This window comes from Vitis riparia, chromosome 13, assembly GCF_004353265.1.
Source record: "Vitis riparia cultivar Riparia Gloire de Montpellier isolate 1030 chromosome 13, EGFV_Vit.rip_1.0, whole genome shotgun sequence".
NCBI classification, from domain to species: domain Eukaryota; kingdom Viridiplantae; phylum Streptophyta; class Magnoliopsida; order Vitales; family Vitaceae; genus Vitis; species Vitis riparia.
Genome location: NC_048443.1, coordinates 21,644,111 through 21,666,549, shown reverse-complemented (window position 1 = coordinate 21,666,549; position 22,439 = coordinate 21,644,111). Strand labels below are relative to the sequence as shown.

At 39.1% G+C, this 22,439-nt stretch overlaps 2 protein-coding genes across 4 annotated transcripts; one reads left to right on the top strand and one right to left on the bottom strand.

The window, feature by feature from the left end:
- The first annotated feature begins 129 nt into the window (after positions 1 to 129).
- On the top strand, positions 130 to 1,239 carry LOC117928415 (glycine-rich cell wall structural protein 1-like). Its single transcript, XM_034848302.1, has one exon. The coding sequence runs from the start codon at positions 130 to 132 to the stop codon at positions 1,237 to 1,239; it is 1,110 nt and encodes a 369-aa protein (XP_034704193.1).
- A 1,191-nt stretch (positions 1,240 to 2,430) lies between these two features.
- LOC117928028 (protein BTR1) lies at positions 2,431 to 20,715 on the bottom strand. 3 transcript variants are annotated; one of them, XM_034847777.1, is made up of 9 exons: positions 20,613 to 20,715; positions 20,311 to 20,401; positions 14,524 to 14,762; positions 13,849 to 13,955; positions 11,832 to 12,025; positions 9,111 to 9,235; positions 3,193 to 3,288; positions 3,056 to 3,117; positions 2,431 to 2,952 (listed from the first exon to the last, which is right to left on the bottom strand). In XM_034847777.1, exons 2-9 carry the CDS (start codon positions 20,390 to 20,392, stop codon positions 2,865 to 2,867), a joined length of 993 nt encoding a protein of 330 aa, XP_034703668.1. In that variant the 5' UTR covers positions 20,393 to 20,401; positions 20,613 to 20,715; the 3' UTR covers positions 2,431 to 2,864. The 3 variants fall into 3 exon arrangements, with proteins under 3 accessions (XP_034703668.1, XP_034703669.1, XP_034703670.1); XM_034847778.1 differs by lacking the exon at positions 20,613 to 20,715 and having other exon boundaries at positions 9,111 to 9,172; positions 20,311 to 20,606; XM_034847779.1 differs by lacking the exon at positions 20,613 to 20,715 and having other exon boundaries at positions 9,111 to 9,169; positions 20,311 to 20,606.
- Between the last annotated feature and the right edge of the window lie 1,724 nt (positions 20,716 to 22,439).

The window sequence follows — 22,439 nt, the reverse complement described above, 5'->3', positions numbered from 1 at the left end:
CTCTCAAGTGTAGATGAAGCTACTAGATTTTCCACTTGAAAATGCCTATATATTCTCACACTGCCTTGCCAACTTCACTCACAATTCAGTCCTACCAGTCTGGTTCATTCAATTAAAGTTGTTTCCAGAATGGGGAGGCCGTCTCGGGTGATAGGATTTGCATTATTGCTTTTGCTTCTTCTGGAGCTCTCCGCTGCTAGGACCTCCAAGAAGATAAGTGTTAATGGAGGAGGTGGGGGAGAGGGTGGTGGTGGTGGCGAAGGTACGGGACTTGCAGATGGTTCCGGGTATGGTTCAGGATATGGGTCAGGTGAAGGATACGGAAATGGTGGTGAAAATGGGGATGGATATGAAGGTGGTAGAGGAGGAGGGGGTGGTGGGGGAGGCGGCAGAGGTGGTGGTGGTGGAGCAGCGGGGTCTGGTTCAGGCTACGGTTCTGGATCCGGTTCCGGGTACGGAAGTGGGAAAGGAGGTGCGGGAGGTGGTGGTGGAGGCAAAGGCGGAGGAGGAGGTGGAGGTTCTGGCAATGGAGTTGGGAGTGGTTCCGGGTTTGGCTCAGGGAGTGGAAGTGGGCACGGAAGCGGCAGGGGTGGTGGGGAAGGAGGAGGGGGAGGTGGTGGAGGTGGCAGAGGCGGAGGAGGAGGTGGAGATTGTGGCCCTGGAACTGGGAGTGGTTCTGGCTATGGATCGGGCAGTGGAAGTGGGTATGGAAGAGGCAGGGGTGGTGGGGAAGGAGGAGGGGGAGGTGGTGGAGGTGGCAAAGGCGGTGGAGAAGGTGGAGGTTCTGGCCCTGGGAGTGGTTCCGGCTATGGGTCGGGCAGTGGGAGTGGGGGAGGCGAAGGAGGAGGTGGTGGGGGTGGCAGAGGTGGAGGAGGAGGAGGAGGCAGAGGTGGAGGCGGAGGCTCGGGTAGTGGAACAGGGGGTGGTTCGGGGTTCGGCTCAGGGAGTGGAGGCGGGAGTGGCGGTGGGAAAGGAGGTGGGGGAGGTGGCGGGGGTGGCAGAGGCGGAGGAGGCGGCGGAGGCTCCGGAATAGGAGGTGGCTCGGGGCATGGACAGGGAGAAGGAAGTGGGTATGGAAGCGGGAGCGGTGGGGGCAGAGGAGGAGGTGGAGGAGGAGGAGCAGGTGGAGGTGGTGGTGGAGGTCGAGGTGAGGGTGTTGGAAATGGGCATGGGTCTGGATACGGAAGTGGATCTGGTTATGGGTCAGGATCCGGCGACGGAGGGGAAGATTCACCATGAGGCATAATCAAGTACGAGTACTACTACTTAATATAACGGCATCATTCACCCTGTAAATTTCAAATAAATTTGCCTTGATCTCGGTAAGACGAATAAAAAGTTGCCTTCTCCATGTAAAATGGTATAATGTAATACCTCCTAATGATGAAATATCAAACATGGTTTTTTACTATTAACTTATTTGTTTTCTCCCATCTTTTGCCCTTTTCCCTTTTAGCTTTTTGCTTTTATCTTTTTTAGATAAGATAGTTTAATTCGTTAGCCTAATCAAGTGTTCTTCTTTTTTTTCTTATTTTATTTTATGTCATCACATAATGCCTGGCACATTATTTCTATTTTTTCTTTTTCTTTTTCGTTTTTTAATCTTAAAGACCATTGAAATATGAAAATTGAGATAACATGTGGAAAGTAACATTTGAGACATCCAACGACGATTCACGGAATTCACAGTTATAAGTGATCGGCCAACGTCTAGCCCAAGTTGTCCCCACCAAATATGCCTGTGCGGCTGCGCCTGGGACTGGAAGTGGCCGACTCATCATTGGAACTTGGAAATCAAAAAGCCTCCTTTGTCGTCCATTATGCAATTGGAGCTTATCGGACCAAATGATATCACTTCACATATAATCCTTTCCACATGACTCCACAAGAAAGAAGAGAAGCTCTCACACTAAGAACCAACAAGCAATTAAAGATGACGCATCACAGCACCTTCAGTTGTATGAAAGAAAAATTATTAAAATCTCCGACGCCTGCCAATAAAATCTGGCACTTGATTTTTGCCTAATCAATATCTTGAAATAACACATTATTTGTTCCTGTATTTTAATGTGGCAATTTATCATAACAAGAAAAAGATACAAAAGTAATAACATTAAACGGTAACCTGCTAAGGATGAAACCGTGAACAAACTCCTACTAGAGTGAAGTCCACCATTAGGAGGCAATGTCATGTCAAAACAAAGCAACCAAAGAGCTGCCAGATTTCACAATCACAGCGTGTAACCCTCCTGCATTTCACCCGGAGGTGCAACAGGCTTTCATATAAAACTAATATCTTAATGAAGAAATATAAGAGTGCCACGCTAGGTACAGCCCAACAGGCAACAACCATTCACTCTCAGTGACGGGGGGGTGTCCCCCCCAGACTATTTGTGAAGAAGATGAAGAAGATGAAGAAGATGACAAAAATGACAATAAAAGATCAAGGCAAATTTTTAGTATTCATCGACTCAGAAATCTTATCTCAAGCAAAAGTATCAAATGAATATTAGATCAGGCATTACACTGGTTAATTTAGAGGTTACAATTGTATGTATCAAATAAAGCTGATTTCTGTATCCACCCAAACAAAACAGTAAATAATACTCTTCCAACAACTTGTCTTCTTTGAGAAATAATTTCCCGTACACTGATCAAGCTAAGAAACTCTTTCAACTGAAATTTTCTCCCATTCTTTATGGCCTCCCAACCAACATTTCTACTACTCTTTTTTCACCAATTTATCATGTGCAAAGGTCAGCCAGCACATTTCAAAATTCACCAAAACGTATAAAGAAACTGCACGTAGGTCTACTAACAAAATCTTCAACAAGAATCGATGAGAAAACTCCAAAACTTATCCATCACCTCTCAGAAGCAGAAGCTACCTTCTGCATTATCATGGACTCTGCTGCACGGATTGCTCTCTGTGACCCTGTGATTGTAACTTTCCTGCCAGTGAAGGTACAACAAAAAATTACTTAAAACATCCATTACCCAAGAAATCATCCAACCAAGCAGCAACTTAAATGGCTTCAGGTAGTTCTTTTTATACCTATCAGTTGTCCCGGACATGAAATCACCCCTATCAGATATCTTTATTCTAGCCCCACTGGCCTGAAAAAGCGTAGAGTTTATCTCAATTTAGTTCTCATGTAACATGATGCCAGCAAATGGGAATCATTTGTTTACCTGACTGATGTCCATTATATTCCTTCCGCCACGACCAACGACAAGCCCAATATGCTCATCTGCCACACCAATTGTAACTGAGTTGCTTCGATCTTCCTGCAAAATATCAGGCCTTCTACCCGTCAAACTCAACAAATTAAAGCATAAATGATGCAGAAAAGTATATTAACAGGATTGGTTTCAGAATACCAAACTCAAAAGGTGTTCAGATCACAATTTTTTGAATCATATAATAGAACAAATCAGTTTGGAGCAATAGTTATTGATTAGACCAGGGGAGACCGCAGATGTCCCATATATTCATTTTTCATCTATTTTCCTGGTAAGCCAACATGATCCAATATTGAAGAAGAAATTTAAGAATGAATGATTCTGCTCATAAAATATGGAGTGATCATAGATGAAGAATTATTGCACCAGGATCAAATTCCATTGAAGGATATCAGCAATCCCACTTCATATATTAACCATAAAAGGCTCTCCAAACACCATGATATTAGGCTTCTCCCATTTCTGATAGAAGATTCTTAAAAGTAATTGCCACCCCCTTCTTCAATTCAGAATCTTCTGAGAGCCTTACCCCATTTACCGTCATGCTGCTTATGAGGTTCCTCCTATGTGTGTTTGCCATTTTATAGAAAAAAAAATGATATTTTTGTCATCCTCTTTCAGCCACAATTCCCTTGACTTCCATCTCCTTCAAATCCCAATAATCGATCTGGACTAGATCTTTTTCTTGACTAATAGCCACATTCCTAAATACCTCTTTATTCCACACCATAGCTCCTCTCTAGAAAGTCCCTTCACCCTCCCTGCCTATCATCTCCATCAGACAAGGACCCCCTGAGAAAAAGAGAAGTCCCGACCCCCAAAGAGAAGATAGAGGAATAAGAACCAGGATTCATATCCGCTTACAACAAGGAGGGTTGATCATGCATAGAAGTAGCTTTTAGAGGTGCCTCTACACTTGGCACTGCTTCAATGAGGGCTTCGTACTGATTATGAGGCTCCTTTGCAGAGATTATCAGAGATGGGCCATCATCTAAATGGATCTTCTTTAGCCTCAGCAGATTACAAAGTTCAAGGCCTTTCTTAGCCCAATCGTTACCCTCCAGTACACAAAGCACCTGCTTCCCCTTAAAAAGAGATGGGCCTGGCCAAACAGATCTTCACCCAGGGCCATAGGCATTAAAATAAAACTCAGACCGCAGCCACTTATTCACTAACCTGTTGAGGCCCTTCTTGGGCCAACCAAATTCCCCCAACTTCTTAACTCCCTCTTTATGACTCAAGTCCCAAACCAAGCCCAAGCCCTTGCCTAGTTCTTCACTTTCAGATTGGATCCACTTGATATTGATTGTTAGGCTATTCTAAAATAATCTCTCCACAATGGGCACTACCTTTGTAGCCCCACTGCCTATGCCAAAGCATGGTCTTGGGCCCCCAACTGCTAACTCCTTTCACAGAAATCAAACCCAGCCTTACTGATTACAACATTCTTTTCTTTGAAGCAAGATACATATTTACCACACTTGCTGCCTCATGCAGGTCTTCCACCACAACCCCACCCTCACCATAGCACGTGGGCTTCCTTCCTCATCATCCCTAACCTCTGTACTATTGCAACCAGGTCCTGGCTCTATCTGCAACATCCAAGGTAGGACTTCCCACTATAGCTGAACAAAGAAGCACACCTTGCCCACCACCACCTACATCTTCCCTAGCACTCTTCTCCCATCAGTTCTAACCAGAACTCTGGCTCACTGAAAATGGCCACAAAATGTTCTCTTCTCATCCATGCCCACAAAATACCCACACAAATCCCCCAACTTCCCAAATAAATTTCTATCCTGAAGGTGGACTAGCAACCCAATTGTCCTCACCTAAGATTCTTTGGTACAACTTCCACTCTGAAAGCACCCCACCTCTGGAGCCCATCCATCCAAGAACATAGTCTCATCTTTGCACCACAATCCTTTTTTAAGGACCCACTCTATATCAGACTCATTCTCAAACTCAAAGAGAATCAAAGGACCTCCTAACAAAGACAATACCACATTTCCCTTTAATTGCCAATTATAAACAACCACTTCTGCTTGGAGGGAAGCTCAGGGCTTAGTCTGCGAATTCTCCCCATTTTCCCACCAAGCACCTTTGCATCACCTCCATCTTTTTAACAACCTTCCCTCCTATCTAAATGCACATGAGTGGCCCACCTCTTTCTTGTCCTTTTTCAAAACTTCAAGGAAAGGCTTACACTGCACTGAGACCATCTCATTCCTCACCATCTTTGTTGACAGACTGATCCTTTCTGACTGAGCTTCCTTGGAAAATGTAGCAACATAGACTACCCTACAAATCGCAATTTCTTAGCGAAAGTATCCCAGCCCCCCGGGAAAGCCCACGCCCTCCAAGAACACCAAAGTGAACCTCTTACTCTCCACAGAGCAGGCTGTACACAAAAAGTATATCCCCATACCATTGACCTTCTTCCACCTTCCTTTCATTCCAAATGAAAGGATTTCACCTTTTGCACCTTGCAGCATCGCTCCACTCCTTCCAACAACCAAGAGAGGTTGTTTGCCCCAAATCTAATCCATCTCACAATATTTCTACTCCTTTCCAGAATTTTCCCTTCCAATTTACCTTTGACTCATTCAACTGACGTCTTGAAAGACTTCATCGCCACCACAAACCATCCCTTGCTTGACTTCTCCCTTCTCATAGTTCTTGTTGGTTAAACTTCCAATGATAAAGACTAAATATGGTCTGAATAAAATGGTTGGACACCTACTTGGCTCGTAAGGAGACCTATCATTGTCCCTTGAAAGCCATTGTTTTCAATGTCTTCGAGAAAAGTTTAAACTCTACGTTCTTGGTCTTAGTTCCTAAGAAAGGAGGAGCAAATTATATAAAAGAATTCACACCCATTAGCTTAGTAGGTGGTTTGTATAAACTCCTAACAAAAGTTAACTAATAGGATCAAGGTCATTAGAATAGCGATATCCAATGCTCTGAATGCCTTTGTGGAGGGCAAACAAATCTTGGATGTGGTACTCAGCAAATGAGGCATTGGATTCAAGACTAAAGAGTCGTTGAGGAGGTGGGTTATGCAAGATAGATATAAAGAAGGCATATGACCATGTCAATTGGAAATTCCTCTTAGCAGTTCTTAGAAATATAGGTTTTGGACAAAAATGGATGGTTGCATTCGATGGTGAATCTCAACAACTAGATTCTTTGTGTTGGCAAGGAGTTTGAGGCAAAGAGATCCTCTTTGCCCTTATTAATTTTGGCGATGGAGGCCCTTAGTAATTTCCTAAAGAGAGTTAGGGAAGGAGGCTTCATATCAGGTCTTAAGGTGGGAGGATAGGCAATAATGAGGCAAAATCTAACAAAAAGCGAACTTATTCCAATAAAGGGAGTCCCTAATGGGAAGGATTTGGCTTCTTTATTAGGATCCAAAATAGGGAGACCCCTTACTACATATTTGCCTCCATTAGATGCTTCTTTCAAGTTACAAGCACTAAAGGAGGTAGAGGAAGAAAGATTCATCACGAGGCTTGGATGTGGAAGAGGCAATATCTTTCAAAGCATGGAAGGCTAACATTAATTAAAAATACGCTATCTGGTTTGCCAATATACTGCATGTCCCTACTCGTCATTCCAAAAAAGATGTGCTTGAGACCTCAAAAGATTCAAAGAGATTTTATTTGGGAAGAAGGAGCCCACAATAAAAATGTTGTTAGGTGAAATGTCCAATTACATGTATGAATAAGAAGAAATATGGTTTGGACATTAAAACTTAGCTATTCTAAACAAGGTGTTGCTTGGGAAGTGGAGTTGGAGATCCACTTCAAAGAGGGAGCCCCTATGGAAATGGGTTATTGAGGGGAAGTATAGGGAAGCAGAAGGGAAGGTGATGTTCCAATGAGGTAAGGGATGGATACGAAGTTAGGGTATGGAAAGCAATAAGAAGAGGGTGAGAGGATGTTAAAAGTAGAACTTATTTTGAAGTGGGAAATGGGAGGAGAGTGACGTTTTGGACAGATACTTGGTCTGACAACATGGCACTGAGCATCATTTTCCCATCATTGTTAACTTAACAGATGCATGGGTTGCAAATATTTGGGAGGAGATAGAGGAAGGAAGCAAAAGTAGTATAGAACCAGTGGGTGCCAACAAAAGTAAGATTCCTCACTTAGGAAGCAGCATAGAAGAGGATTCTAACTATAAATCAGTTAAAAAGGAAGGGATGGACTTTGGCAAATAGATGCAATCTTTGCGAAGCAGAGGAGGAATCAGTTAATCATGTCCTTCATAACCATAAACAAGAATATTATGGCATGTATGCTTCTCATTGTTTAAAGTTGAGTGGGTTATGTCTGCTACAATTAGCGAAATGTTTTTTAGCAAGGAGAAGTGCATGAAAGTGTGGAGGACAATTCCTTTATGCTTATTTTGGACCATTTAGAGGAAGAGAAATCGTAGAGCTTTTGGTGATGAAAAACAATCAGATCAAGCTCTCAAGAACTCTTTCTTGTGCTCTATCTAGGTTTGGGCTAGAAAGTCTTTTATATATATATATATATAGGTAGATAAGGAGAATATATTAAAAGCGCTTGCAAAATGGCTCAACAAATTACACACGGAGTATACAAATTAGGCCATAAGGCAAGCAGGAGAAGAAAAGAGCGAAAGAAAACCTACCACCCATTACAAGTCTAACCCAACCCTATCCCAAAGCCCCTAATAGAAAAAACAAACTGAAAACCTCACAAGATAGATGTTGAAGCCCCTATGATCCTCTCATTTCCCTTGATAGTACACGGAGAGCTATTGTAGTTAACCGAGCTCTCTAATTTATGTAATTCCCTCTCAAAATGAGAAACTGGGTAATGACTCCTCTCACTGCCTGCGCCCTTAGCCCCACACCATTTCCTTGCCTCTAATTTTTTCAAAAGGGACCTAATCTCCTTCTCGAACCCCACAATTGGCATCCCCAAGTAGCTGCTAAAGTTTACAAACTTGTTGGGGGCTAAGTAGATCCTCTTCCTTCGGAACGCAAGCAGGTGCCAAGTCCTATAAGGTTTCTAGCTCCTCATCTCTAACCACTAATTCCTTTCCCATGAGATCCTTCGCAACACTTCCCACAAGCTCCACCAAACTGCCATCCTGAAGCAACATCCTAAGCGGTTGGCTCCCCAAATCCAAAAGCCCCGAAGAAGAAAGAAAAATGTGTTCAAAATGAGCAATGGTTTACCTCGAAAAATGTTTATTTTAGGTAAGGGTGCAAATGCATGCATATATACATTAACACATCAGTATAGGTCACAATCCAAGCATATTTTTCAGTGTAATACAGAAATAGCAATCATGCAAGATATTTTTTGTATGCATGGACATTACTTTCAACATGATTTATTTTTTTTTCCTCTGGCAGTAAACAGTTCTTGGTTATCATCCTATTTCCAGCACTGCAGGAGTTTCAATTCCTGAAGGATGGTCTACAAAGTTAATATGAAAAGATTCTGTTTGACAATATGAACCAAGACATTTTTAAGGTAGTTGTCAAAATTATCAAGGTTAAGGCAAGTACAAAAATATATATGCAGGCATCATTAATTGTATAACTTCTCATCTGATGATTCTATTTTACCATATAGAAAGGCAATCCACACACCGGAATAAAAGGGACCCAAAAGCTAGATATTTCAAAGGAGTTTGCTCAATGCATGTACACTTGGACATTCTTAATGTTCTGTTATAAAGACTCCCGAAGAAAAAGAATAAATGATCTAGCAAAGCAGCATTCAAAAATGTTCTCTTCATAGTATGTCAAAACAAAATGACCATCTAATCAAAATGTACATAGCATCAGGACAAATAAGGTTAAAATATTAAGGAATAGGTTGAACCTTGTTATTCTGAAACTTTCCTCCAGCCCCGTTTGGTCCATAGTTCATCGAATTGTATGCTGCTGTTGGAACAGAAGGAAGCACATATGTATATGGAATACCGTGAAAACCGGAGAAGAAAACACCTAAAATTCAAATTCAACAAAACTTACTAGGCATCATGTTTTAACTATATACAATTCTAAACATAACTTATATCAGCAACCATTTAGAAGTGTGCCATATAAACTATAACTCTTCCATTCCTCTTCCCAGACCAACTTCCAAGCCAAACATCATTGCCTCTTGTCGTCCCCCAACCACAAAATTCACAAAACCCAAAAAAATAATGTTATTTTCCAATCACCAACAGCGAAAATAGAATTGCACAATCTACTTTCTCCATTTTTTTCCCCTTTGATTCACCAAACATCCATCTTAAATATAAGGCATGAACAATGTCACTAAACAATCCCATAAATCTGTCAACTGATTTTAAGGTTACCAACCCCAAAAAAGTGCCCCTATGGGAAGATCCCAATCCTAAAAAACCAGGGTAGAACTCCTCCTCCCTCCTTCTTTCTGTCTTAGACTTTTTGGGTAGAAAAGTTTTTCATAAGTTACCTGCATTTTTAACATATAAGATTGTGTTGAGAAAATTTTGTGCAATTCTTGCATTTGAAGGCCACAAGTAATCTATAGTTCTCTAAAACAGCAGGTAAATTTGAAGATCTTTTAAAAGTTTAAATATGTTAACCAAAATAAAAAGAAAATTTAGAGCCCAATCTACTCCAAACCTACAATTGCATCATCACCAGGGATTCTTGCCTCTTAGCGAGGAAATTACCACCTAAGAATCTCCAACAAAAAGATTCCAGAACCTGAGACAGAACACCTCCCCCTCAAGCTTTCAAGAAAGGCAAACATTCCTGCCTCAACAGCAAAAACAAAGCTTTTGGAGATGATGTATCACCAGTTCCAAATATGACATTTACTGAGGGATTCAGGTAATTATGTAAGTACTGGGGATGCTTAGCAGTTGGTTAAGGGGAAGGTTTGAGAACAAAATCAGCATTTATAAAGGATTTTTTGAAGTGCTAAGATAGGTTTGCTGTTACAGACAGCATAAGATTCTAATAGCAGAAAACTTAAACCAAAAGGAAAAAGAATTGGTCGAGAAGAAGTACAATAATTAGAAGAGGAAGAAGAAAGGCATTCCCCAGCACTACTAAGATAAAAAAGGAGCTTTAAGCCGCAATTTCTCAATTGATAAGATGAATAAAGTGGTGCATTTCTACAGCTTGATTATCAGTACTGGTTAATGGGACCCTGTCAAATTTTTTCCTAAGTACCAAAGGTTTGAGGCAGGGAGGCCTCCTATCCCTATACCTTTTCATTATGGCCATGGAGGCTCTCTCCTGTATCCTGTGCAGGGCTAAGAAAGGAGGCTTCTTAGCGGGATTTTCAGCAGATGGAGGAGGAGAAGATATGGAGTGTCCCATCTGCTATTTGCTGATGATATGCTCATCCTTTGTGATGCTAGTAAGGAGCATAAGGAGCATTTGAGTTGGGTTCTCATATGGTTTGAGACAATCTTGGGACTAAATTTCAATTTGGAGAAGAGTAAATTGCTAGGGTTCTAGGATGCAAGGTGGGCACCCTCCCCACCAGCTATCTTGGCTTGTCATTAAGAGCCCCTTCTAGATTTTCTCGGGTTTGGGATGTGGTGGAGGAAAGATTTCAAAAACAACTTGCTATGTAGAAGAGACATTACTTATAAAAAGGGGGGAGATTAACACGGTTAAAAAGCACACCCTCTAGACTCTCAATTTAGTTCATGTCATCATTTATAATCCCAAAAAAGGTTAGCTTAAGGCTAGAAAAGATACAAAGGGATTTCCTTTGGAGGGGAGTAGCTATGGAGAAAAACTTTCATCTAGTGAATTGGTCGAGAGTTTTGCATAGACAAGAAGGAAGAGGGTTTGGGCATTAGAACTCTGTTTAATCTCAATAAAGCGCTTCTAGGTAAATGATATTCGAGATTTGCTACACAGAGGGAATCCTTTTGAAAGGACATGATTATGGGGAAGAAGAGGGAGGATGGTCCTTAAGAGTAGTTAGGGAAATGTATAGAGTGGGAGTATGAAGGCAATCAGAAGGGGATGGGAGACTTTCAACAAGAGGATTCAGTCTAAGATAGGCAATAGACAGAGGGTAAAATTTTCAAAGGATAAGTGTAGTGAAGTTTCCCTACTATCTTTTCTATAGTCACTGCCTTCAACCTACTTAATCTTTATCACATGCAAGACCATAGCAAGATTGACCTAGATGATTCATTGCCTTCAAATTTTTTATTTATCTTTTCAAAAACATATTTCTAGCTGGCTGCAGATACAAAAGTAAAAATAAAAACCATGATGCAAACCTTACTTGGCCACGTGATATGGTCACCAAATGATATTAAATATTAGGTTTTTCTTAATTAAGCAGGATTCGAGTTAGTAGCACATCAACCTGATAAGCAAAGATTTTGAAGCAAAACAACCTAGTATTAATATGCAGGAAACCATATTTAAATTCATTGAAAAATAATGACACTTTGAAAAGTTCATGACCATAACTTATTTTATGAACAACAAACAAGATGAAGTAAGGTTTAAATACTCTCAAGTTGAAGAACAAGCATTTGGTACTAAAACAGTAGCATGATCAAACTGAGTCAGCTAACAAAAGAAATTACACCTGCATATGAAAATGGGGCATTCATAAACTGTGTGTAATGAGGATCCTCTGTCAGCTTAGAGAGAATCAAATCAATCGCCCGCATCTGTTCCTCCAGAGAGCCCATCAATGTCACTAGCCTATCGGTCAATCCAAGATAATTATTATCTTGAGGAGATATCTTAATGCTGGCTTGGGAGTCTTCGATAAATGACCTACTCAAAAGGCATGCCCAGATATCAGCGACAGTCATATTGTGGGTAAATATATATTAAAAAATGAAGCAATTGTCAGTAAATAGCAAACATCAGCAAAGCAGCAAATGAAAACCACCACTATCTGATCTCGCAAAAAAAAAAACAAATTCAGAAACTATATTCTGCACTTCAATAAAAAATAGCCTGCTAATACTGTCACACATTCTCCTCAACACCACCATCAAACTGGTAATTTTCCTGTCTTTTCCCTTCTTTTAGACAAGCAACAACTGTAAACAGTATCATACACAAAACCAACTGTACCTATGCCATCAAGACCTGTAAATGGATGGCTGCAAATAATATAAAAAGAGAAACACTGATAAGATGTGCACTACCTTCAACAAACTTGTCTTCAGAGTTAATGCTGTTTCTTTCCCTCTTCCATGATCTAAACCAATCACACAAGATATTCCTAGTCCATTTTCACAGTTTCCCCTATACAATTTCCTCCCCGCCCCCCAAATGGGGCATTGCAGCATGTAAAGCCCAAAAAGGGACCAGCTACTTGAAATTCAAGAAAGACCAACCACGTCATTTTAACTTGATAGCAAAGAAAATGGTTTACCATGACAAACTAATCCGTGCATACAAACCTACTCAAGTACATCAGCTAGAAATAAACAAAAGAAAACAAAAACCTTCATAAAAAACACAAGTACAAACTAAATAGATATTTGGTTAATAAACCTCCTACATAAGCCTACCATCCTTGGTGTATCTAGTAATTTAAAGTTCCAATCAGATTGGAACCCATACTTCATTTATTCTTGTACAACAAGTGTTAACCAAGGCCATAAACTAACTACAAAGACAGGAAAGGGCACATGTTTCATAAAAACTTACCCCACTGCCACTCCAAAACTGAATAGCATTAGCAAAGTCTTCAAACACATTAACATGCCACTCTAGACATTGATCCTATAACCATCAAAGCAACAGTCTTTACTTATAAAATCAGCTATAAAAGCCATCAGGGGTTAACCAAATGGCAAAGATCAACCAATCAGCTTCAATGGGGCTAGCTCAATCCCACTCATAGAAGAAACCACTCAAATGGATCAAAAAGCCAACTGAACAAGGGTTAGCTTTACTTTTATTCTTTTTCTCCTCCCGGCAAACCTTCACACCCAATCATGCCCAATCCAAGTAATCAAACAATTGCTATAAACCCTACAACCTTTGGAACATGGTCATTCCCTAAGCATCCCCTTCTTAATTCATGTTCACTCCTGTTTCACTTTATGAATCAGTGAATATGAAATAGTTGTAGCTCCCTAGCAAACTGTAAGATAATTTTTTGAACACCTTCCATATAAACTGAATTCCAAAATGAGAAGTCTAAAACTAAAAAATTCTACTGTATTTTCTCACTGAATCAAAGAGAATATGACAGCAGAATATGAATTTAAATTTCTACTGCCTCTTAGCAAACAAATTTAGTATCTCCTAAAAAAACTGCACTATTTCAAGAAGCGGTCAAGTCTAACATCAGTCAATCCCTAAAGAAGAGCACATTTTAGGTTATTACAATTAAAAAGAAAAAGAAAACAGGAAAGTTCCACATAGAGAAGTTGCCTATTCACTCAACAAAGTAAAATACATGAATATAACACCTACAAATACATACACAAAAGAATCATGATTCATGACAAATACAAATGCTTCAAAATTTCATAGGAAAGAAAATTTGAAGATATCAGATGTTTATTCTATCAGTATAATTCATATAAACTTAAAAAGATTTCATGAACAGAAAGACAAAGGAGAAATGTTCATACTTTATGGTAGATCCTCCTTTCCCAATTATGCCACCACAAGAGCTATTTGGAACAATTAATCTCACTTTTGATCTTGGGTCTGCTTCGTCACCATCTTCTGTATGCATCTATAAAAAGAAAAAAATTATTAATGTTCAGACGTATATAGGATAAAAGATACATCATTTTTATCAGGGGCGGATCCAGGCAAGGCCCAAGGGGGGCAGGTCCCCCCCCCCCCCCCCGAAAATGTAAAAAAAAAAAAAAAAATTCCACTTCTCACAACGGGAATCCAGAAAAGTGTCATAGCTGGCCAATGGGCTAAAGCCCACATATGTTGTAATTGGCAAACTTTACATATTGTTTTAAAAGTTGCCCCCACTGAACTGAAATCCTGGCTCCACCGCTGACTTTTATAGGTTTTTTCCATGAAAGTGTCACCACATGGAACCAAACCTAACCTCCCCATCCCCTAAAAGATGCATCATTTCTTTCTAGATTGGTTTTTTTCTTTTTTCATTGATTCCTTTTTTTTCCTTGGTTTCTGTTACATGGAACCAAATCTCAACCTCCCCAACCTCTTGCCACTTGAGCCAAGCCTCAAGACCAGAATACAACTAATCAATTCTTTTTCCTTTTCAATAGGCAAATTAATGATAAATTTTAACTGAGTAAAAGCAGAATCACGAAGATCACCTCACTCAATAATTTAGCCAGAATAAGTTCCATTGCTTTAATTATTTCATTTGTTGCTCCAGATATCATAATGATCCTGTCAGAAGTTCCAGGAAAAAATTCATGGTTGCGTGACAACTGAATCCTTGCTCCAGACTGTGACTGAAAATCATTAATAGTTGAACCACCCTTTCCAATTACAGAACCAGCTGCAGCATTTGATACAAGAAATCTAATGTATGTAGACTTCTCCATAAAATCTGACAGTAGAAAGCATAAAAAAGAAGACAAATTGATTAGTCAAGGGAAGTAAGCAAGCCTACATGTTCATCTTAATGCATGCCATTGATAACATGCCTTAGGCCATGTGATAACATCCATGAGATCAAAGTAAGTAGCCTATCCAAAATAAAAGAATTTAAACACACACACACACAAAGAAGAAGTAGAAGAAGAACCCACAAGATCATAAGTACAACACTGTCTAGACTACTACCAGCACAAGAATTTAAGTTTGACAAAGTGGGTAAATTTGATTTTTTTTAATAGACAAATAGTAAAATAAATCCAAAGGTATCTGGTAAGAAGTGGGCAACCTAAACAAAGAGGAAGTATATAGAGCGCCGAAGGGTGAACCCATGAACGAAGTTGCCAATATCCCACCTTGTCTCAGCCACACAGCCCACATCTGATATGCGTCATGCTTTGGTCATGGCTTTGTCCCCAGTCCTATGCCTTATCTAAGCCATCACGCAGCATGCAACCCCTAATGGTACTTTGCACTTGTCCATGGACAGTTTTGGTGTGCTTCAGATGTGCCCATCTCATGCCATGGCCCACACCCTTAGGTTACCTCAAGTGAGATTATCACCTCCTCCATAAAGAGCATTTTGAGCCATTCTCAATCTCTTAGGATAAAACATCAAGGATGCTTCCACAGGTTTAATTGATTTTATTTAATTATAGAAAATCTGGAAAAGTACCCCATCAGTTGAAAAATTCTTCTTAGGCCTCCAGAAACTTAGGGAACCCATCCAAGCGCCAAGACCTATCACTTGTCCTTTCAAGCCAACATGAATGTGCCATCGCACGCTAACATTGTCGCACATTGTGCCCATGAGTCATGGAACGTCTGTTGGCATTCTTATGCACGCTTGCAACACCGTCCGCTGCTAACCGCGCACACCGTTGATGCAACCCATGCCACTTAGCTTGCTTTGATCCTTCAAGGCTGCCTTACCCCAATTTCCACCAATGCACATCTTTGGAAGCTGCAACCTCTACCACAAATATGTTTTCCAAGCCACGACAGCATGTTTAAGTTTAAGCATACCATCGATAACATGCCTTAGGCCATGTGAGGACAAGTTGCCACCAGACATGCTCATGTTGTGTCCTCTCATAGGTGGGGTGCTAACACCAACTTGAGAGGAAGCACACTAAGTCCCAAGCAAAGAGCACAAGAGATAATATAGCAACCAGGTTATTTCACAATGGATGAGAATATGGTTTGCAAATTCCTTGCTTAGACAACATTTGTAACCAAAGGTCCCCCCTTCTGATGAATTGCTCTGTGGTTAAGAATTTTTCCCATATAGTTTCCCAAATTTAGGAAAAAAAACACACACCCAGAGAAGAGCACTTGGGATAAGGAAGCATAGAATGATAAAAGTGAGAAGCAACCATTCTTCACTCCCCCACACACAAGCCTAACTTCATGCAACCCCCTGCAAGCTCACCAAATAGGTTCACTCAAGCAATGACCCACCATCTCCATATCATGAAACAACCTTAGAAAACAAGAATTCCAATGACAAACAACCTCTCCATCCTGCCCCCAGGCAAAGTAAGACTAAATAAAGAAGGAAATACATCTTTCAAAGGAATCCAAGAAAAAAAGAGAATAACAGAATAAGGACCATACAAGGTCTCAATTCCATTCCTTTGCATACTTGCAATCTAAATGAAATCTCTGATGTACAAAGGAATTAAATTAAAATTTAATTACATGTTTTGCAGCTTTTGAGAAATGTAATTTAGCATAGATAGCACTGGCAAACGGAAACACCGTGTAAGACTCCATTTTCTGCAAATGATTGGCAGCAAGGACAGTATTGACTCAAAATGAAAATTCACACATGTTCAAAACAGGTTTGGATGCTTACAAAACAATCCCACCTTTTGAGTTGAATGATGTGCAAAAAAATAAAAAACAAAGTATGCATTCCCATTCAAAGCTCTCAGTTTTTGCTTCCAAGACACACCTCTCCCACCACTACAAGACAACTACCACCAAAGCAAAACCTGTAATGCTACTTCATCTTTAGACAAAGCCTTGTCCCTCACCTTGTTATCCAATATATAATTCACTCACAAACACAAGCATTATGAACTACAAAATTCCTAGTCACTTTATTGATTCCATCTTTTCAGATCTTCCTCTGGGATCTTCCCCCTTCTAGGTGAAATAAAACTTGAAGTACCTGTAAACTCGTGGCTCTTCCACCTGTTTCTAATCAAATCCTCAAACCGATGTCCTTGTCACATATCATCAAACCTAAAGGGGGAATTACCCCACCTCAAAACGCCACATCAAGGATAATATGGAGTGATCAGACAGGCCCTGAAAAAAATACCCTGCAACACATTTGAGAAATGCTTCTCCTAATCCACAAAGCAGAAAATGTTCCAACCAAGGCACAGACTACCCATCTTCAACATTGCACCAAGTGAACAAACCATCAGCAAAGTCCTCACCTATGCAACATGAACCATACCATGAGCCTCCACTGGCACCTAACTCCTTCTAGAAAGCCCACCTCTTCCCACTCAACACTGTCCCTACACTCCTAGAAAAACACCAAGAAAACCATCTTCACAACTTAAAACAGTAAGAAAAGAAAAAGGAACCCTCTTCCATACCAAAAAACTTCAGCACCCTATTATCCCAAAACACCACCAACCCCAAGTTCAACACTATGGATTAACAGCACCCAACTCTGAAACTTGGTAGACACCAAAGCTTCTAACCAATTTAATAAGTATATAATCTATTTTTTACAGATTATATGCTTATTAAATTGGTTAGGAGCTTTTATTGCCTGTCAAAAAAAAGCATATAATCATTTTTTGTTCCTTGAATGATGATCAAATCTGCAAGGAGATCGCAAGAGAGTTAACAACTTTTCATTGCCTGGATCATCAAACCCTAACATTCCGCAACACAATCTTGAGCTTCATTAATTAATGGCAATAAAGCAACCATTAACACTGCCAGTGCCCTGACCAACACAACCCAAACACCTTGACCATCATAATTAATAACACAAGCAAGCTAGTGCAGCTCCCTATCTTTCCAAGGACCCACTCCCAACGTATATTCATACATTCTATACGCCTATCAGAAAAAATGTATTATATACTCCCTGACATATAGTCATACATTCTTTTTGCCTATTAGGAATACATACGCTCTCTCTCTCTCTCTTCAAAGAAACATATTAGATCCAATAATGCCAAGTCAGGGATTAGAATTAAATCCTTTAGTGAAACAAGAATAGGAAATTAAGGGGAGGAAAAGCAAAGAGAACAGTCAAGATATATCTCATTTTTTTACCTCAGACTTTTCGGTGTTCAAGGTGTTCTCCCATTCCCTAAATCGAGTGGTTTATCTGATTGGCGACTCTGCTTGGTCTTTGCTTCTTGGTTTTTACCCCTCTATTTTTAGAGTGTTACTGGATAAGGACCGGATTGGCAATTTCCCAAAACATATATGCTCACCTGTAAATCTTGGGTTGACCAAAGGTTTTAAGTCCTCCACTTAGTTCCATCTAAAAACCTAAAACCAATATTTACCATATATCAAGATGAAAGGCATTCCAGTATTCTCTCCAAATTGTCATCTCTATGATGTTTCTTTGTTATTAAAATAATAGGAAACACCGTTCCAAACAGACCAGACCATAAATGAATGATTTTTTGTTATAGAACTCTCAACAACTCATGCATCACATATCTCCAACAGTATGCTAAGACTTCAACTTTGCATCCAGCTTCTATTCATACAAAAAATCTATTAAAATATCTTTACACACTTTAATTGAACCTATCAACCAGAGGCACTATATGGTTCTAACACACAAACCATCATAATGTGCTGGACATAACATGCTCTGAGTTCCAAAACAAATGGCAGCCTAAATTGCTTAAGCACAAAAATATTCTCAGCTTCAACTCCCAATGCAATAAAAATTTTCAGTGCAATGTCAATTTTCTTCCAAAAATAATACCTAAATAAAACAAAAGGCCTTAGAAGGAGAGAATTTATTTAAGAATAAGAAAGAGACTGAATATTTTCTATTTACTTTTCTCAGTCAAAAAAATGAAGCATTCCCTTTTTCTTTTCCTTAAATTTAATACAATATTAAATAATAGGAGACTACAACTAATGGTATCTTTCTCATATCCAATCTTCATCACATCGTTGGAACAAAATAACAGATGTATCAATATTTACTTGAGAAATATTTAATATATGAAACCATGATCTCGTATATATCAAAATCTTATACATAAAACCGATCTTGTTCAGGAATCAAAGAAAGATAATGAAAACAGCTCTCAGCTTTCACTTGGAACTCTTGAGGAAAAGAATAGTAATTCATTCCTATGTAACACCTGGGAACAAGAAGATTTAACCAGAAATATAGACAAAGTCTCGCAGAATCCTTTCATTTCCCCAAATTTTGCAGTACCCTTTGTTTAGTTCTCACAGCTTCCATGAATCCAATCTTAAGCACTTTTCAAAGTTTTTTCCTTCCCTTTTCAGGGTCCAAATGGAACCACAGAAAGATTAAGAAAATGAATATACCTTAAAAATGCTTATTCCCTCCTCCTAAATCCAGATATTGGTTTCTTTTTTTTCTTTTTCTTTTTTGATAGGAAACAACAAAGGAATATATTGATAAAAAGGATGTACAAGAGAATCCAGATATTGGTTTCTGGAAAACATTAAATAGAGATTGCTGCTTGATGCGCCAACCAGTGAATATAAATTGACGCTCACAAAATTCAATGTCATTTAGTCCACGACAAATCGCACAAACTCACATGATCAAGTTAATAGCAACATTCAACAACTAGCAAGCGTACGCTCAAAACTAGCACCATTTACAGGTGAAAAAAAGAAAGGAGGTCAAACTCTAGGGATGCCTTCAGTTACTGATAACAGCTCGACATATAGAGATGTATATAACCATTATAAAACCTAAATTTGAACATGATACCTCCCTCGAATCCAGCCTCACACCACTACTTGGCTTGCTTGAATTAAAATACTCTTCTTATTCCTCCTCCTCTTTTTTTAGGTGGAGCAACAGGGTAACGAATTTGCTTCCCTTTATTTTTTTTCAGCAACCAAAGAGAGGCCTAGGCTAGGGTTAGGGCTTCAAACCGAGGAAAAACAATTGACATTGCAGCCCTCCATATCGCAATACAATCTTCCAAAAATGAGCACGACAAAGGAATAGATGAGCCATTATTCATTACTCATTCCCCTCCGCTTGGTTCCCGGGAAAGGAGCGGAAAAGAACAAAACAAAATACACAACTACAAACCTCACAAGAGCAAAATCAACCACAAGCAACAACAAGATTCAACGTTTTCGCATCCTCGCCTACATTTTCCCCCAACCAAACAGACCAGCCCAAAAATTCAAGCTAGAGAAAACAGATCAGACACCAAAGACGTCCAAGAGATGGAAACTGAAAAAAGAGTGAGTAAAAGGGATAAGAAGCTGAGATTGATCACCTGAAGTGGGGGATCTGGGAGGCGAGGATCGCTTGGGCGGGACCTCGGGCGATGAGACGTAGGCAGATTCGGGCGACTCCATAAAGCTTATCTGCTTGGTGTAAAGAGAGAAAGGAATGTAAAGAAAGAGAAGAGATAGGGAGAATCAGAGCATTATCGGAGTTTAGAAACGGCAAACAGAGGGGAGGGGAGGAGGAGGAGGAGGCGGCGGTGGCAGCGGTGGTGGGTGGTGTGACCGTGTGAGAAATCAGAAATGGAATGGTGCTTCGAAGGGAATTATGGGGGGAGAAGCATGTGCTGACCTGGTGCAGATGCCGTGCTCTCTTTTTATCTATCGCTATGTGCTTCCTGAGTCTGAGTTTAGCCGTGAAAACCGCCTCTTTGTATTTATTTCCTCTTTCTTCAACACGTAACTTATCCTCAGATTATTTGATAATTCATGATGGTGAGTACAGCCCCACCCCCTCTCCTCTCCCCTTTTTGCCTCACCCCCTCTTGGCCAACAATTCTCTCCTTTTATATTATTTTTCATTTTAAATTTAATTTGTTATTTCTTAAATCATGATTATGTCTAGTAGTAGTATCTCCTGTACTGCTGTCCTTAGTCCAATTTAGATCATTATTATGAGTTATTAATAAACAAAATTAAATATCAATAAATAAGAGTCCCATGAAAATTATTTTCTTTTTCAGAAAAGAAAAAGTCATTCTATTTTCCGAAATGGACCATATTGCCACACAACAGGTTGGCCTACCACACATGCATGGCAAATTTTCTTATGTCGCCCTCATCAGTCATGTTTGATTTATGATTATATATACTTTTAACAAACTTCGTCTTGTTCTACAGCTTTAAATGAACAGCCTGAGGAACTGAAACCTGTGAAAGATAATTTCATTCGTTTGTCTTAGATTTGTGTGGTTATTGGGCAAAGTTTAATGCCGCCCAAATAGGGATGTTATTTAGACGGCCATTTCAATTTTTTGAATGATTAAAAATATAATTATTTAATTTATTGTAAAATTATATATTTTAGATCTCTCATCTCGTGCCGTTGGTATAAAATATAAAATATCACAATAATATGTTGACCTTGACAAGCCTGGCATGTGCGGAAGAGAACCCCATGTTCTGATATCCAATTTAAACAATCATGGCAGAGTCCCTTCAAATAATAATATTCTTTTTGATAGTGAGTGTTTTAGAGAACATGATCAAATGTAAAATAAAAAAATTGTGCACGAATTAGGATACTTTGAGCATATTAAAGTGGTGTTTGTTTTTTTGGATGAATTTGGTTTTTTCTATTCAATTAAAAATAACATGTTGACATCGTCTAACATAACTAAAGTGAACCTATTGATAACAAGTTCATTTTAGTTATTTTGGACAGTATTAATAGGTTACTTTTAACTATTTTAGTTTTTTATATTTAACAAAAAACAAACATCACCTAAGTTTTTTTCTTACTTTAAAAAATGATTTCAAATTTAACGTACTTCCTGATATGACTAGAACACGGTCAAATATATGGTCAAAATGTAAATTCTAACAATTATAAAAAATAATACAATTATAAGGTTAAATTAGATAAATGAATGTGTTAACTTATTCTTAGTCTCTGTATAATAATCATCATTATTACACTAAAATGTTGTTGTATGGGATACCGTTGCTCCAAAATAATGGTTGCATTGGAACAATTCTACTCTAGAACAATGTCTCTGTGGAATATTGTAACTTCAAAATAATGTAGCTCTAATTATAAAATAACAATGCTCATTCAAAATATTACAACTTCAAAATAACGAAACACTCTGATGTTGTATTGTTGCAAAATAAGAAAGCTCGCTTTCAATATTCATCTGGAATATTACATCTTCAAAATATGCATTATTGGAATAATGTTCATGTCGTAGTTGTGGAACATTGGCTTGCTAGTTTGAAACAATTTTAGTCCTGCTTTTGGAACCATGGTTGCAATCTTATCCAAAACAATGTTTTGGAATATAAAAAATTGTTGTATTTGAACAATTTTGCTTTGAAACAATATATGGCAATCTCAAAATGTTGTAGGTCTAAAATGTTGGCTCACTACTATAGAACAATATTAAAAAAATTTGTATAA